General features: G+C 41.4%; 1 protein-coding gene across 7 annotated transcripts in view; it reads right to left on the bottom strand.

Annotated features, from left to right (window-relative positions):
* ptprt (protein tyrosine phosphatase receptor type T) overlaps window positions 1-16,214 on the bottom strand; it is a 339,518-nt gene that overhangs the window by 53,869 nt on the left and 269,435 nt on the right. For all 7 annotated transcript variants that reach the window (XM_079579208.1, XM_079579213.1, XM_079579209.1 and 4 more), the window contains one exon: window positions 9,209-9,296. In XM_079579208.1, the coding sequence (XP_079435334.1) occupies window positions 9,209-9,296 (88 nt within the window). The remainder of the gene's footprint in view (window positions 1-9,208; window positions 9,297-16,214) is intronic.

Here is a 16,214-nt window from a genome sequence, read left to right as displayed (position 1 = left end):
GTATCATTTGCTCTGTCTTTAGTCAAATAGAGGGCTTCTTACACAATGGTATCTGCAGGGTTGGATAAGTCAAATTTAACCTCTTAATTCCCGCCTGAACCGAGAGGATCTTTTTCCTCACGTCATCAGATTTTTTTTTCCATCATTTTTTTTTCAACTCATTTTTGTAACTTTTTTGTCATTTTTTTGTCACATTTTTGTAATTTTTTTGTAATTTTTTGTCAAATTTTTATCACATTTTTGTCACATTTTTGTAATTTCTTTGTCATTTTTTCTTCCATTTTTTGTCATTTTTTTGTCACATTTTTGTAATTTTTTTGTAATTTTTTGTCACATTTTTATCACATTTTTGTCACATTTTTGTAATTTCTTTGTCATTTTTTCTTCCATTTTTTGTCATTTTTTTGTCACATTTTTGTCATTTTTTTATCATTTTTTGTCAATTTTTTATCACATTTTTGTCACATTTTTGTAATTTCTTTGTCATTTTTTCTTCCATTTTTTGTCATTTTTTTGTCACATTTTTGTCATTTTTTTGTCATTTTTTGTCAAATTGTTATCACATTTTTGTCACATTTTTGTCATTTTTTTGTCATTTTTTCTTCAATTTTTTGTCATTTTTTTGTCACATTTTTGTAATTTTTTTGTAATTTTTTGTCAAATTTTCATCACATTTTTGTCACATTTTTTGTAATTTCTTTGTCATTTTTTCTTCAATTTTTTGTCACTTTTTTGTCACATTTCCATCATTGTTTTCGTCTCAGTTCTGTCGCTATTTTCCCACCTTTTTTCCAGAAGCTTTTGGTCCTGGGTAAAGCCAAACTGGAGAAAATGTGCTCGGTTCAGGTGGGAGTTAAGGGGTTAAGACTTTCTAAGACCTTTTTAAGACCAAAAAATCTCAAAAATAAGACCTGCTTTTGAACGTGCAATATATAAATGGACTGCAAAGAAATTCCAAGTGAGTACTTTTTAGTCGCTGGGTTAGTTTTTCAGATGAATAAGCCTCTGGGCATAAAACGGCGTCAGAATCGCCAAAACTCTGACCCGCGAGTTAGCGGCTAATTAGCAACATTAGCAACTTCAGCCTGTATCTTGTAAACACTGCAGACGCTGCAGCACTAACAACATCTGTTTAAATCCAGCACAGACTCTGATTTAGGGAGCGGAGTCTGTAATAAAGTCAGCTCTATGTGGAATATTAGATTTCTCCAGTTTGTTGCTATTTTCTCTCCTCAGCTGAGAGGTCAAGTGGTATCGGTTTCTCGTATCGGGACCTCATGAATGAGTTTGAGTATGAGTACAAGCATGTGGTATCCGATACCCAATACAGTATCGGTATCAGTGCATCCCTATAAAGGAGCGGCACCGGCTACTTATGGGTACGCTTCTGTGCATTTATTTGTCTATTTCTTTAATTAAATTGTGAGTTCTCTGGCTTTTAACAGCTACCGATTATTTCCACGATTAATCGATTAATCGCTTGGTTTTGAAAGGTGCATGGAAATTGCATTTTTTCAATTTTTTGACCACATAAAGCTAAAGTGGCGCCGCTTGAGGACATGTTGATGGAGTAAACTTAAAGTAAACATTTGTAGGAAGCTCTTTGTGCTAATTCTGCTTTCTGATTGGACGAGGCAAAGACAGATATTTATGAAATTTACAATGTACAAAACACTACAGACCCTCACTTTAAAAATAAAGTAGGTTTTCATCCAAAATACATAATTGTCATGTCATTTTTGCTCTATTTTAGTCTGTGTTCACTAGAAAACGATTAATCGATTACTGAAATAGTTGACAACTATTTTAGTAATAGATTAGTTGTTGATTAATCGATTAGTTGTTTCAGCCCTAGTCCTGTGTCTTATATTTTATTGCTTTTTATATCTGGTTTTATTTCTATCTATCTGTTTTAATCTGTTTTATTCTGATGTATAGTTTTTATGATCTGATGTGCAGCACTTTGGAAACATTTTGTTGTTTAAATGTGCTATACAAATAAATTGGATTGGTAAATAATTGGATACTCATACTGGATTTAAGACCAAACAGGTGGATTTTTTTTTATTTTTTAAGGCCTTCAATTTGGATACCAATGGTAACAATGGTTTTCATCTATTCTCAGGGGGTTAGCGAATCAAATTCCAGTAGGGACCAGCTCTCTCGACTAGCTGCGCCCCTGTTTTCCAACCGAGGAAGATTTCTACTTTGTTTGTTTTATCCTAATTCCCCCAAAGTGACTCGGGCCATTATTTCAACAAGGCGACGACATGTGAAAGAATCCCCCGGCAGACAGAGGCCTCGCGGCGCCAAACCCTCTGAAGTGCTGCACTTGTTTTAATGGGAGCTGTTGGTCAGGACTCAGATGGACATGAATATCTAAACAGACGGATTTGCCCCGAGCTTATCATCATTCAACTTGCGGGCTGCATTAATGAGACGAGCTGCTTCAGATTCGGAGACTTTTTAAGACATTTTCCGCGCTACATTAGCCTCATCACATCACCATACCTGCTTTTCAAACGTAGACAGTTGATAAAGGGAGACAAACACTAGAGAATGTGGGCGGGTTAAGTGTCTCGTCTCGATCTGTGTTGCATAATTGGATCGCGTTCATTCCGACGCCGTCCTTGGCTCGCACACGCAGCGCGTCAGGCTCCGCGGTAAATACTTCAGCCCGAGAGCGGCGTCTTCTTTATGTCTAGACGGCGGCACTTGTCATTAATCGAGACTAATTCAACAGATAATCAATTACCCCTCGCCGACAGTAATAACGCGGTCTTGTTACAGCTCTCGGCAGATATCAGCTCCTCGGCTCCGCAAAATAATGAGGGATAATCATTAACGATCCGCTTCTGATTAAAGAAACACAATCGCTGCGACGATCCGGGCTCTTTCCGGCGGAGCGTTGTTCGATCGCCGGCGGTGAAGTCACGCTTGAGAAGAGCTCGCCTACAGGTGCGGCGGCGGAGGAGACGGGGCCGACGATCATCATCTCATCGCAGTAGTTTTGAATAAGTCTATGTAGCTTTCGCCTAAGTGGCAAATGAGTAAAGTTTGGCACAAAGAAAAGTCTGAGAAAAACACCAGTCAAAACGGTTGGTTCAATTTTCAAGCTTTTTCCAGCTTAAAAATTAGCACTGATGGATTGATTTGCGCTTTCTAATGGGAGCTGAGTCTTTGGGATTTGTCCATATCAAAGAGCTGATAAGAAGACGAGCTCATTCTTAGTCAGTATCTTCACTCAGACACGATTGACTACAAAACATGAAAACACTGAAACAATGACTGAAAAGGGTTTTGGCTGATGTGAAACACTGATCTAAAGCCAAACCCTATTGCAACTTAAGAGCAACTTAGATACAGCAGTTTTACCATCTGCAAGACGAGGACAAAATGATTATGCTTCTGTATCAATTAGTTACAAAATTAATTCGCACAAGTCACACATCAATGAATAATGTAATGTAAAGACAAAATATAGTGCACACAGGAGAGTTTATATGTGAGTTAGCGCTAGTGCCTCATAACTACTAATTACACTAGATTAGAACATTTTTTTGGAAAGCGTTTAAAGGAATTGGCCACCGTTCCTTAGCTTTGACGAGTGCTTTAGGACCTGCCTGATCTTCACTCCATACCAGGAGTAGTTTGGCATCCGCGCAGTAAAGTGAAGATTACTGTTACTACTCCTGGTATTATTACGCCTTACAATATAGTTCCCCTAAACAAAATATCCAAAATCCCCTCAGAAAGAATCTAAAACCATAAAATTTAATCTGGCTCATTTCATTATTTTGATTTCGTTGGCCCAAAATATAGGCAATTTTGGCCGTTTTAATGCTCAAAATGCCTTATTTTTATGTGAAAACATAAAATGACAGAAAAAGTGCAATACATTTTTTCCCTCATATTTATATCTGTGATGTTCAGCAAAAGTTTCAAATTGACATCTCTACATTTTTTTTTTTTCCCTATTCACCTGCAGTGTCTCGCCTTAATGGAAGCTCTTCAATCCGTTCTGGCTCGGCTCCCAAATATCCAGAAATTAAAATTGAAGCCTTGAAATGTGCAAGGAATGCCCCCAAGAGTTATGATAGAGTTATGATAGAGTTATGATAGCTGCTTCACTCACTCGGGTGCATTACATACGTCACGACTAAACGCTAGCGAAAATCAGATCCAATCGTTTCAAAGGAGTTCACCTCTCCCACCTGAGCTCGATAGTGAAGATCCAGACCCCGTGGTATAACCAGGCTGGGGCGCGCTAGGCTTGTGTACCAGTATCTGCTACTCCTGTGCCGCTGAAGATTTAAAAAACGGTAATCGAGCAGCAGAAAGAAGTGTGGGACTGGTTACTCTTACCGCAATGAAGAAAACAAGCTAATCATGAGCTAAAAGCTAAATGGCCACAGCTAGAGGAATGAGTTCACAAATGAGAGCTTAAACAACGTGATGCCGGGAGAGGCTTGTCAACGGTGCAGTTACGCCTCCATGCCCAGGTAGTAGGTAGACTTGTATGTTTTTTTCTTCTTCATTATGCAGTTTTTGGCTACTAGCAACTTATAGTTCAGAAGATAAGGTACCAAAGGCTCTGGGTATAGGCAAACCAGTCGGCCTCCAATGACCTCAAATTGTGCATTTCTAAGGAACAGGCCACCGTTTTTCCACACTGAGATATGTTCTTACCTGAGCTTAGACGTGTTGATACGTACCCGTCACACAAAGAGACCAAAGATGTTGTTAGCATTCCTTAGCACGGGGGTGAAGTTGGAAGCTAGGTACGTCTCAACTTGTCTAAGCTCAGGTAAGAACATATCTCAGTATGGAAAAACGGTGGCCTGCTCCTTTAAGTTTTTACTCCGGTTTCCTCTAAAAAAACATGTCCATTTGGTTCCCCTCTGGGGCCAGGACTCCCCTTGGACTTTTACTGGTTTATGTTAAATGGAAGGAAGGGATTTTTTTAGTGTGGTGTGTGCAGCTGTTCACAATAAAACCTATTCTGATTCTGATAAAGGTCAAGTGAATAAAGTGTTGAGGTTGGCGACATTTGAAATATAATTATGGCTAGCTAGTATATACAGAAAACTCTGAAGAAAACAATGTCCGTTGGCTGTTTTTTTGTGTACAGTTCTGTGTCTGTAAAGGTCATTGTCCTCTCATTCCTTTTTTAACATTCATGATATTCTAGCTGGAAACGGGTGATCTTTATTGGAATACCTGCATAGGTGAGCAGAGGCGCATTTCAAGCAACCATCGCTCCAGTGTCCGAATGGTACATTGTGCCACCTTAAGGGTGTTAAAGGGTCATTGCTGATTAGAAAACCCATGCAGTTATGCTAGCACTGCTGGGAAACTGTTGATTGGAGAAGCTATAGAACTGGCCTGGGTGACCCCAAACTTTGGAACGGTGGTGTACTTTTAACTAGGGATGGATGAAGTGCTGCAAATTGGACAGTGTGTATCATAACCTTCATAACCAACTGTCGACCTCTTATTCACCACTGTTTGTTATACTCTAAAGTGAATTGGGTTGGACTTCAGGCTCGTCGACTTTCTCATTGGTATGTTTTTATTTACAAGGCGCTTCTTGGAAGGCTGCCTTCTTCTTTATCTTGTCTTTTGAAAGTGAAGCAGAGTCAGCGTAGTCTTCGTTCTAATGACACCTTGCACTATGTTGTGCCTGTTGTGCGACTGAACTGGGAAAGACTGCCTTCAGTTATTCGGCTCCATTTACATGGAACCTCCTGCAGAAGGACTTCAAAATCACAGACCTTATTTCTTTGAATAGTTTCAAGTCTCTTGTGATGTCAGTCCAGTCCAGATGATCGGTGTGTGAATGTTTTAACTAATGTTGTGTATGTTTTTAAATGTATGGAAACCAAGTGTTGCTGCCCATCTTGGCCAGGTCTCTCTTGTAAAAGAGCTCTAAGATCTCAATGGGACTAACCTGGTTAAATAAAGGCTAAATAGAAAAAAAATAAAATAAAAAATTAGCTTCTGCTATAAGCACTATGACGCACACATAAAACTTCTGTTGCAGTTTTTCTTTGCTTTGTAGCTGTTCTAATCAAATAAACCAAATAAACAAATGAAAACAGGCCAGTTTGACTCGAGTTGCCTGCTCTGCTGCTTATGTAATCTATCACTTTTGTTCATAAAGAAAAAGATTAGACTCTACACCACAACAACAACCCGACATATAAAAAGTTCTGCTACACAGTCTCATAGCAATATTAATTGAAAGCTCCTTGACACAACTCACATATTGGCTATTCCAGTAGCATTAAAAGTACAAGAGAAATCCATAGCACTGTATATCTCAAAGCCGGGCCGCGTCTGTGATGGTTTTGGAAGTGGTGGTGTAATTTATCTGACTTGACTGAGCGAGCAGGTTTTTTTTTGCACATATGCACACGTCTGCCAGTGTTTCTTTAAGCTTTCTTTGAATTATAAATGACCATCTGGGAGGGTTGTTCAATGAACCGAGGGCTCATACGAAGGACAAATGGTGGAGATGCAAGATTCAGACTGAAAGGAGAGGAGACAGATGCCCCTAATGCGGAAACATGGCTCAGCTGTCACGTGCGATCAAATGGGACGGACGCATTAAGAATAGGACAAAGGTGCAAACACGTAAAATAATGAAGGTTAAGAGTGTTAAGTTCACACTGACGGCCACACGGACCCAAATCTGTTTTTTTTTTGTTCGTTTGACCGTCAATCGACCATCAGAGAATGTTGATGTAGATCTACAAAACTCGGAAAGACAAGCATAAGAAGTACATGGAACATCCAGAAGCCAGAGACAAACAAGACGAGAACACAAGATCCTCGCCACTGTGTCAAGTTTGAGGGGTTCTGAACTTGCTTGTTGGTCTAAGTTCCGTAAAGCCGTGCTGCAAACTGTGCTCAGAGAGTGTTTGCATTGGTTACGAGGCAACGACATGACAACCAACAACTGCAGTGCTTAAAATCCAGCCAATATGGATGTGGATGACCTCAGGGATCAGGGAAAACAAGACATTCCCCTCTGACGGAGCATTGCGATGTGCAGTCTGAGCCACTAATGACGTCCTCCTGATGAACCTTCCAACAACCCGCAGATAAAGGGAAGACAAAGCATTTATTAATTGTGATTCCTAATGTCTGCATCAGTAACAGCCACATTGCCATTAGTTTCATCCTAAACTGCAGCTCCTCAGTGTCTTACCTGAGTGCGCACGCTGACATGTGGACGAGGACTATCTCGCGGCAGTGGGTTTGATGTCAAAGCCCAGAATGAACCTGAAGGATTTCAAATGGAACTGCTCAGAAACGAATCAGCCTGTCAGGGACTGAAGGCCGACAGAATTATGATAAACGTGCTATCAGTACAAATGCTTTAATTACAAGGAGCTGGTAATGGAAAGTGTCCATCTCACTCCCAGCCATTTCACAAAGACTCCTTTCACTGGGAACATGTTTCAAAGGCCCCAGAGGAATTACTCCATATAATGTCTCTATCGGGGACATATGGAGAGAGGCTGTGGTTATAGAGGAATGAAATAGGACTGTGCTCTTGAGAGACATTCCTTCAATTGAAAAGTAGGACTTGGAAGTGAAGTATGTGCTATGTGAGGCTCAATGGAGGAGCGGTCGTCTAATAGGGCAACTTTAGAAATACGCAATCAACCAAAACCGAGTCAGTTTGTTCTTTCTCATGTTGTACGGCCATTGTGCACACAAAAAGGTTTGGGAATGTGATGTCATATCGCTAAGCAATTGTAAACTAATGGAGATTTTAGAAGCTAAAATACTGGAGTTATTGTTCACATTAAAGCACTTATTGTTGGAGGTATTTACCAGCAGGAACTCAGCAGCTGATGGAGTTGTTCCATAACTTTTTTCTCCACTTTTATGCTGTTTTTAGAATGGATGGAAATGTATGCTAGAAGCTGCAAAGATAGCCGAGCTCTATGGTAACTGTGGAATTTTCCCAACTCTATACCAGGGGTTCTCAACCTGGGGGTCGCGAGACAAATTTGGGGGGTCGTCAGAGCATGTAGATAAAATATATATTTTAATATTATTATTATGGTGTCGTAGCATATATGCTATTTTACCAGGGTGCCATTAATTGTTCTAAATTTAATTCATTTTTGTTTTAGCCATTGTTTTTTCTTTGTTTTTTAAGAGTTATATAGGTTAACCTCTTAACTCCCGCCTGAACCGAGAGGATCTTTTTCCTCACGTCATCAGATTTTTTCCCGTCATTTTTTTGTTGGGTGTTCAACTCATTTTTGTAGCTTTTTCATCATTTTTTCATCATTTTTTTTCACATTTTTGTCAATTTTTTGTAATTTTTTGGTCAATTTTTAAAGCCAAACTGGAGAAAATGTGCTCGGTTCAGGTGGGAGTTAAGGGGTCAATGTCCCTGTTTTTCCCATGGTCTGACCCGGGTGGGGGTCACGATCCTAATTAACTGCTATAATGGGGGTCGCGGCTCTAAAGGTTGAGAACCACTGCTCTATACAATCAGGCCCCTTTGACAACGGCGCAGAAGACATTGTCAGACGTCTCTTTGTGATTCCATATAAAAGCCACAGAACCTTCTCGAGTGGTCTTGTCATTGCAGCCTGGGTCAAACTTTAAGGGGTGACAAGTGCACTGACTGTTGGCAATTCGGACAAGAAGCTCACGACTTTTTCCTGAGCTCCGGAACGCCATCAGAGTGAGTGCAATACAGCTCTATAAGGTCGCTAAACTCTGGGAATAATGTATTTCTGTGATAAAGACCAACCAAATTCAAGAGACAGTGGAATATTTATGGATAAATATTAGCCAGAAACATTCTATTTAACATGGATTACACATGAATGAAGAAAATAACCTGGATTATCACCTTTTTGCCTGAGAGAGGAAGCTACCGGTCATTTAACATCTCAAGCTAAATGATTTATATTCAAGTAGTTTATTCATGAAACACATGATTAAACGTTTGGTTGGGAAAAACATGGGCTGAAACGGTTCTGTTTTGGTCAAAGAAATACGCACAAGGCAAAGGTCCAACACAATTCAAAAGCTAAAACCCCCCAAACCAAAGCCAGTGTTCACATTGGGGGTGATTTCAAAGCACAAACCACAGCAGAGCTCGTCAAACCATCAATCCATAATCAATGCACGTCATCCCACGGTGGAGCTCGGTCTGTGCCAGTGCAGTACTCACAAGCGACGATGTTCCCGTAGCGGTTCTTGTTGCGGTTTTCGTCCTTTTTGGCCGTGTCCCATGGGGCGGCCTGTCCCTCCGCCAAGGCCTGTACACGGACACACAAACACAGATGTAGTGAGATACAGCGAGGCTCGACAGGGACGCGTGGCCTCCTGCCCACAGCCTGTTCACACACACGCAGCCACAGGACTCATAAATATTAACGAAAAGACACTCTGCTAATGACCGACGGCATCTGGGGCGACGGGGGCTCGTGTACAGTAAGGAAAACAACACATGAATGCATAATATACTCGTAATGGAAGATGTGGCTTGATCTCGAGTGGAGAAATTCAGGGGGGATTTGTTAAGCTGATTTTTAGACTTCCAGAAACGCTTTACCGACAAACAACCCCGTCACTTCTTCCTAAACATCACCTTAATACATTCTTCAAAGGCCTTGCACCTGATATTCTTCTGGGTGGAGGAATGGAAGAGTTTATTTTCCCTCCTAAAGTCAACTGTGAAAGAAGTCATTTGTGAAAAGACACTGCTTAGAAATAAAACACTTTTTTTTTTCCTTTCAAGAACTGGCAGGCAAATTGTATTCAGCATTATTGTGACAGTGATCCCGAAAAAAGTCACCCTGAAAACTGTGAAACAGGCTGATAAACTTGTCTCTGTGAAGAAATGGGATGATGGAAAGAAATGTGTGAGGAATGGTGGGAATGAGTTGAGACACAACTAATTATTCAACATAAAACGATGATCGCAAACGAAATGATCAACAAAATCAGGCATAGGGTTTTTAAGGATTAATATAGAACTATGTATTGCATTGATGGTGGTTTAGCTGATGTGCCTTGGAATCATAAACGATTTTCTGCGCAACATTTCACTCATATATCTTTTAATTGGAAGAAAAAAACAAGCGTACTGCGAGTGGGCTCTTCTCTCTCCTTAGATCTGACTAAGAGTTTTGCAGGGGGCGGGGCATTATCGGTCTTGTAGCTGCAGATGCTGCTTTACTTTGACTGCAAGAAGCCAAACATAAGGCTTCAATACACTCAACAACAACAACAAAAAAGGACGATGAAACAGTCAATCATCATCAACCTTTATTGCAGACTCGAGGTCCAGTTAAAAAACAAAAACAAACACACAACAACATTTAGAGCAGACAACTGTACCAGTGTCGCCACAGTTCAGACTGGTAGCGCCTGGCACTGACTTTGATGTTTGTCAAGCTCATAATGATCATATTGGCACAGTTGTTGAGCCGACAAATAAATCTGTACATTAAATTTCTCAAAACAGCATGAAAAGTTCTGATGCCAGCAGAAACACTCTCCCATCGAGGTCTTTTCAGCAAAATTCTTAGACAGTCGTTATATGCCACAGTTTTCGTATGCTCGAACGCTTATAGTTTGACCACAGGTGTGCCGTATAAAGTGGGGTACAATAGGCATTAAACAGTGTCCTTTTCACTACATTTGTACATGCACCAAACCTGCGCACAAGAATGTTAGCCTGCACATACATGACGCGGCACTGTCGGAGCACGTCATCATCGTCTGCCAAATCATCAGTGATAAAATGTCCCAAATATTTGTATTTGCTGCACAAGGTCAGATTATTCCCGCACAAATTAAATGGAGGAAAGTTCAAAACCTTATCGTCTCTTGTTCTGCAAATCATTATGACACTCTTGTTTGCATTATATTTGATGTCATAGTCAATGTCTAGTGTGACCTGCAGCTGTGCTTTAAATCAATGTTAAGTAGAACCAGCACTGCTAGTAGTAGTGTTTGTTCTACGACCAGCAGTGTTGGTTCTGCCAGCACTGCTAGTAGTAGTGTTGGTTCTGCAGCTGTGCTTTAAATCAATACTACTAACAGTGTTGGTTCTACTACAAGCAGTGTTGGTTCTACTACAAGCAGTGTTGGTTCTACTACTAACAGTGTTGGTTCTGCCAACACGGCTACTTGTAGAGTAACCCTAACCCTAAGTGCTTTGAGTGCCTAAAGCCGGTAGAAAGGCGGCATATAATTGTGGCAATTCACCATTCATTTAATGCACAGCTGCAGAACCAACACTGCTGGTCGTAGAACAAACACTACTACTCGCAGTGTTGGTTCTACTACAAGCAGTGTTGGTTCTACTACAAGCAGTGTTGGTTCTACTACAAGCAGTGTTGGTTCTACTTACCATTGATTTAAAGCACAGCTGCAGAACCAACACTGCTAGTAGTAGAACAAACACTACTACTCGCAGTGTTGGTTCTACTTCAAGCAGTGTTTGTTCTACTACAAGCAGTGTTGGTTCTACTACAAGCAGTGTTGGTTCTACTACAAGCAGTGTTGGTTCTACTACTAGCAGTGTTTGTTCTACTACTAGCAGTGTTGGTTCTGCCTTTCTACCTGCTTTAGGCACTCAAAGCGCTTTACATCAAGGAACCAGTCACCCATTCACACTCTCATTCATACAGAATCATACGCAGACACAAGACGACCCGCTCTACTCTCTGCGCCACCGTCGGCATCAAGAGAATGCCATGTTTACTCATTATCAGCGTTTTACACCTGGTACAATGCAATGAGTGAAAAGGGAAGGCTTAGAACTCTTTGTTTCAATATAACATTTGATCAGAGCGTTTAAGACGTGAACATGTTCTTTAAAGCAGCGCGTTTTCCGGCTGAATGAGCGACGCGTTCAGGTGTCTGTCTCCGTCACGGTGCTTTTGGATTGTTTTGTGTGTCTATGTAGGTCACACATGAGAAAATTCAGAAAGCTGTTGTCGGCCATCTTTGGTCTGTAATGGCTCCGAAAGAAGACTGCGCTCTTGTCTGTAGGGAGAGTGTGAATGACCTCGGCGTGTGCTGTAACGGCTGCACTGAAATAGCCTCCGTCCGTATGGTCCGCATTGAGAGTTGGGCTTTGGAGGCACAGATTACAGCCATCTAGCAACTTTAACTCTGTATTTTTTTCATGTACAATGTCCTTATGGGCCGTTCAGCCTGCTCTGCCAAATGAGTAAATGAGTTTGTATCCCTTTGCACACAAACAAAGCCAATGTTGTAACGATAGTCAAGTTTATCGTCCGGTTAGTGCTTCCACATTGTGTCCTTGCTGCAACTGACTTCAACACATTGGCCAACAGCGCAGCGGGGAGTTGGGGCAATCTGTTGAAATGTTTAAAAAAAAATCAGCTTCAAACAAACAATAGATAAATGATTCAACCTTTTGCAATTTCTCTTCTGTGTTGTTGATTTTGGAGACATTGAAAGTCAGGACAGTGTTAATACTTGAATAGGAGAGTCTTAATCAGAATGAGAGAAGTGGGACTGGTGCCATTTGGAAATAGGACACGGTTTCAGTGCAGCTTAGAAGTGCTGAAGGCAGAAAGTCGGTTTGTTATTCTAAGAAATACATTTTATTCCATTGTTATAGGTACTATGCACGTCTGTGTTTTTCACTAGGAAGACTTTAGATCAACACGATAATGGATGCCAAGCTGTGAATTCAGCATTAAAAGATTACAAAGCCTTTATACTTGCCTCCCTTTGAAAGCCACACACGGAGACTGTCAAGACTCAAAATAGGAACGACAGCAATTCTAACTCTAAGTAATGATCCGCGAGACCAGTGCTTCCCAGCCAGGGGTACGGGAGCACTTAGCAGGAAGTACTTGGAGTCATTTCAGATCTAAAAATAAGGTGAAACTGAACCTTATTCCATCAATTTAAAAGATAAGTTCTCTTTAACACTCAAGACCATTTTTTATGATATCTGTTAGTCTCGCCAACCAGACTCCGCTTCTTTACAGAAGAGGGTCTGGCAACACTCCATTGCGCTTTCAAAGGAAGTGACGCAGCGATATGGAGCCTACCGACCAATCAGAGCAGCTCCCTGAACGTCACGTTGTTGCGCCTTTGTTTTGTAGTTTTTCACCCCCATCAACCACTTCACGTAATGCTCCGGTTTGCTTGTGTGCTTAAGTTTTTCGGACATAAACGACAGAAGTCATTTACTGAACTCCGTGTGGCAGGATCGCCATTGTTAATGTCCGAATGACGACAACTTTCTTGTCGCTGTTTCTGTCGTCACATCCGCTATGTTCTCATTGGCTGCTCTGCGCTTCAGTTGTCCCACATTAGTCCCGCCTCCTCAAGCAGTAGCTTTTCTACGACAGGGTCGCCAGACTAGTCTCCTGTTTATTAATTAATAAACATCGGAGATTAGTCTGGATGCCAGGCTAGATATCTGTAGCACCACAGCGTATTCTGTTATAGCTATGGACATGTGGCAATGGCTCGTTTGGAAAGTGAAAATCTAAGCTCTCCGTAGGTGCAAACAGTTTAATTCTACGTGCCTCGGTTCCTGATAAATCTGAGCTAAACAGAGGCTTTTTCTAGATTCTGAGACAATGCGTGTTTTATGAAACTCTCTCCTCTCAGATTAACTCCTCTCTCCTCTCTGGACGAACACTAACGTTATGGGAAGAGGCAAATGCCTAAATATATTCGTTTCAAGTCAATTTTCAACGAGTGTCGTCGATCGCTTTTTATGGCGTGTGCATTTAAACAGCCTGGTTCTCGGATTGAAGACTTTAACAGGATGTTTCTCAGTCGTCTTTGGACTGATTTTAACTGTTTAAACTTAGAGAAACGTTAAAATCTCAACTGTCTCAATCTTTCCATGTGAAGCCGCTCTGCTTTGTCAAACGTGCTCCAGAGAGCGAGAGAGAAGAGTCGGGTTTACGCCACGCCCACTCGGACTAAAAAAAAAGAAAACAAACGCAATAATATATATGAAATGTCCAGATCGTGACTTTTCACAAGTTTGGATCGTCATCTATTTCACTTCTGTTCATCACAGAGCTCCCAAAATCACACAGGAGGTGTATTAGAGTGTCTCGTCTCAAAATAATAATTATGTTTTGTTAAGCTTGTTTGCTTTATTTTGAACAGAACACAAAACTAAATGCCAATAAATCCGAGTTTAGTGGATCATTTTCTAAGTAACTGGCTACACACAAGGGGCACTTTGAGTACTGATAAAAGACACGTTGACAAAGCAAGTTGGGAACCTCTGCGCCAGACAACGACAATGTTACTGCAGTGGGTGATCAAACTAAAGCTTTAATTACAGAGAACCTAATGGACTTAAAGCTCATTTTTGGCAGCCTGTAGTCAAAGCAGTGTTAGGTCAGAGGAAGTGAGTCTGTTCACAGTAAAGACACATGTTTCCTGAGGTGCTTTTCACTGATAAAAGCACAGAAAGTGAATTAAATGCATGAAATGTCTAATATTTTTGGAGTGAAAAACTACGCTGTCAGCTCATTCCAGTCTTCAGCAAAGTTGCCTTTCGCCTCGACTCTTCCTAAACTTTGCGGCCAAGCTACACTTTTGTTCCTACAGCCTGTTTTGGAGAGCGCAGATATTTCGAACGCATCAGTGGGCGCGGCGTGGGCTGGTTATGTATCTGTGCATTTACATAAGCTGTGGGCTGCTAGTTTCTCTTTGATACGTGAGTCATCTGACCAGCAGCTTACCTTAACCATCTGAAAATGCTAAAAATTCAAAATGTCAAGCTGAGATTAAAACGTGTTTGCTTAGAAGGGTGAGAGGTTAAGACTCTGGCCTCACAGCGAGAAGGTCAAGTGTTTGATCCCCCGGGCCTTTCTGTGTTTTGCTTTCATTCCTCTTTATTGAGCAAAGAAATAACTTATTTCTAATGAACACAATTGCTCTGAGGAGACAAACAGCTTTCATCTCCATGTGCCGGTCAAAGTGTTTTTTTCTTCTCTCATCTCGTATTTGACCACGAGATGAGAGAGAAACGACCACGGTGTAACCAAAGAAATCAGGGAGGTGCGAGCGTGTCTGACCGTTTGATGCCCGTGGTCATGGGGATAAGTTCAGCAGATCGTTGGAGTTTTGGAGTGAGAGCACGTCAAGGCGACTGAACTAACAAAGAATATACAGGAACTAGAGCGGTCTCGGGTCGGCCCACAAAGTGCTATAGAAATAAACATTGACTGATTGATTGACTGACTGACTGACTGACTGACTGATTGAAAGCGCTCCTACAATTGTGAAAATCACCTTCATGTCCATCCCTCGCGTGGCCAGTATGACGCTCTGAGAGGGTTTTTATCCCTTTTCTGTGGAAGCGAAGACAGACTTGAATGGTGGGACTAGCGCAATGTCTCGAGTTCATGTCTCCGGGTCCTGCACTGATGGTGAATAAACTTCTCCTGTAAAAGACCTCCAGACTGCTGCCTGTTCTTCATCTATCCTCTCGAACACCATTGTTATTTTAACAGTACAGTAACCATAACTACCGTCAATTCTGGATTATCGAGCGCACCTGAATATAAGCCACACAAAATGTACCGTAAATGCTCTAATATAGGCCGGGGCCTTTATTTACTCAAGGGCATCTAGGACCAGGCCTTTATTGGAACCAGGCCACAATTAGAGACAGGCCTTTATTTCTATTTGAGCAAAACGGACGACCAGGAAAACGAAGAAAAACGAGATTTGTGTCCATTTGCACCTAAAATATTAGGTTCATTTATTGATTAACATTTCAAACCCTCTCCCAGCGGCTGGAACATTGACGCCTTTTATTTTGTCGGGACAACAGGAAGTGTTTCGTTGCTGTTAGCGGAGCTTTGACATCAGTGTCACTGCAGGTTTCTGTTTCGTTTTTACCGCGGACCGGATTATTTGTTGTTATCTTGTGTAAAGGCGAGTTTAGACGGAGCGTTTGTGTTTGTGATCGATCATGAGACTGACCCGAGAGAAGACGAGACGCTCGCGCTGATGGGAGGAGTTATTTTGAGGCGTGGGACTGACCTGCACACGGAGCAGCTGGACGTGCTTTGAAGACGCGATGGTGACTTTATTAAAACCCTGGAGGGTCACACAACATTTGCTGTTTGCCCTGTTTCCAAATATCGTCACAGGAGGTTTGAAAAGTGGCTAAATCTGTGTCAAAGGTACGCTCGGATCAGCTC

This window comes from Gobius niger (genome assembly GCF_951799975.1).
Source record: "Gobius niger genome assembly, chromosome: 20".
NCBI classification, from domain to species: Eukaryota; Metazoa; Chordata; class Actinopteri; order Gobiiformes; family Gobiidae; genus Gobius; species Gobius niger.
The sequence above is the reverse complement of the archived record's forward strand: the minus strand, read 5'-3'. Positions and strand labels throughout refer to the sequence as shown.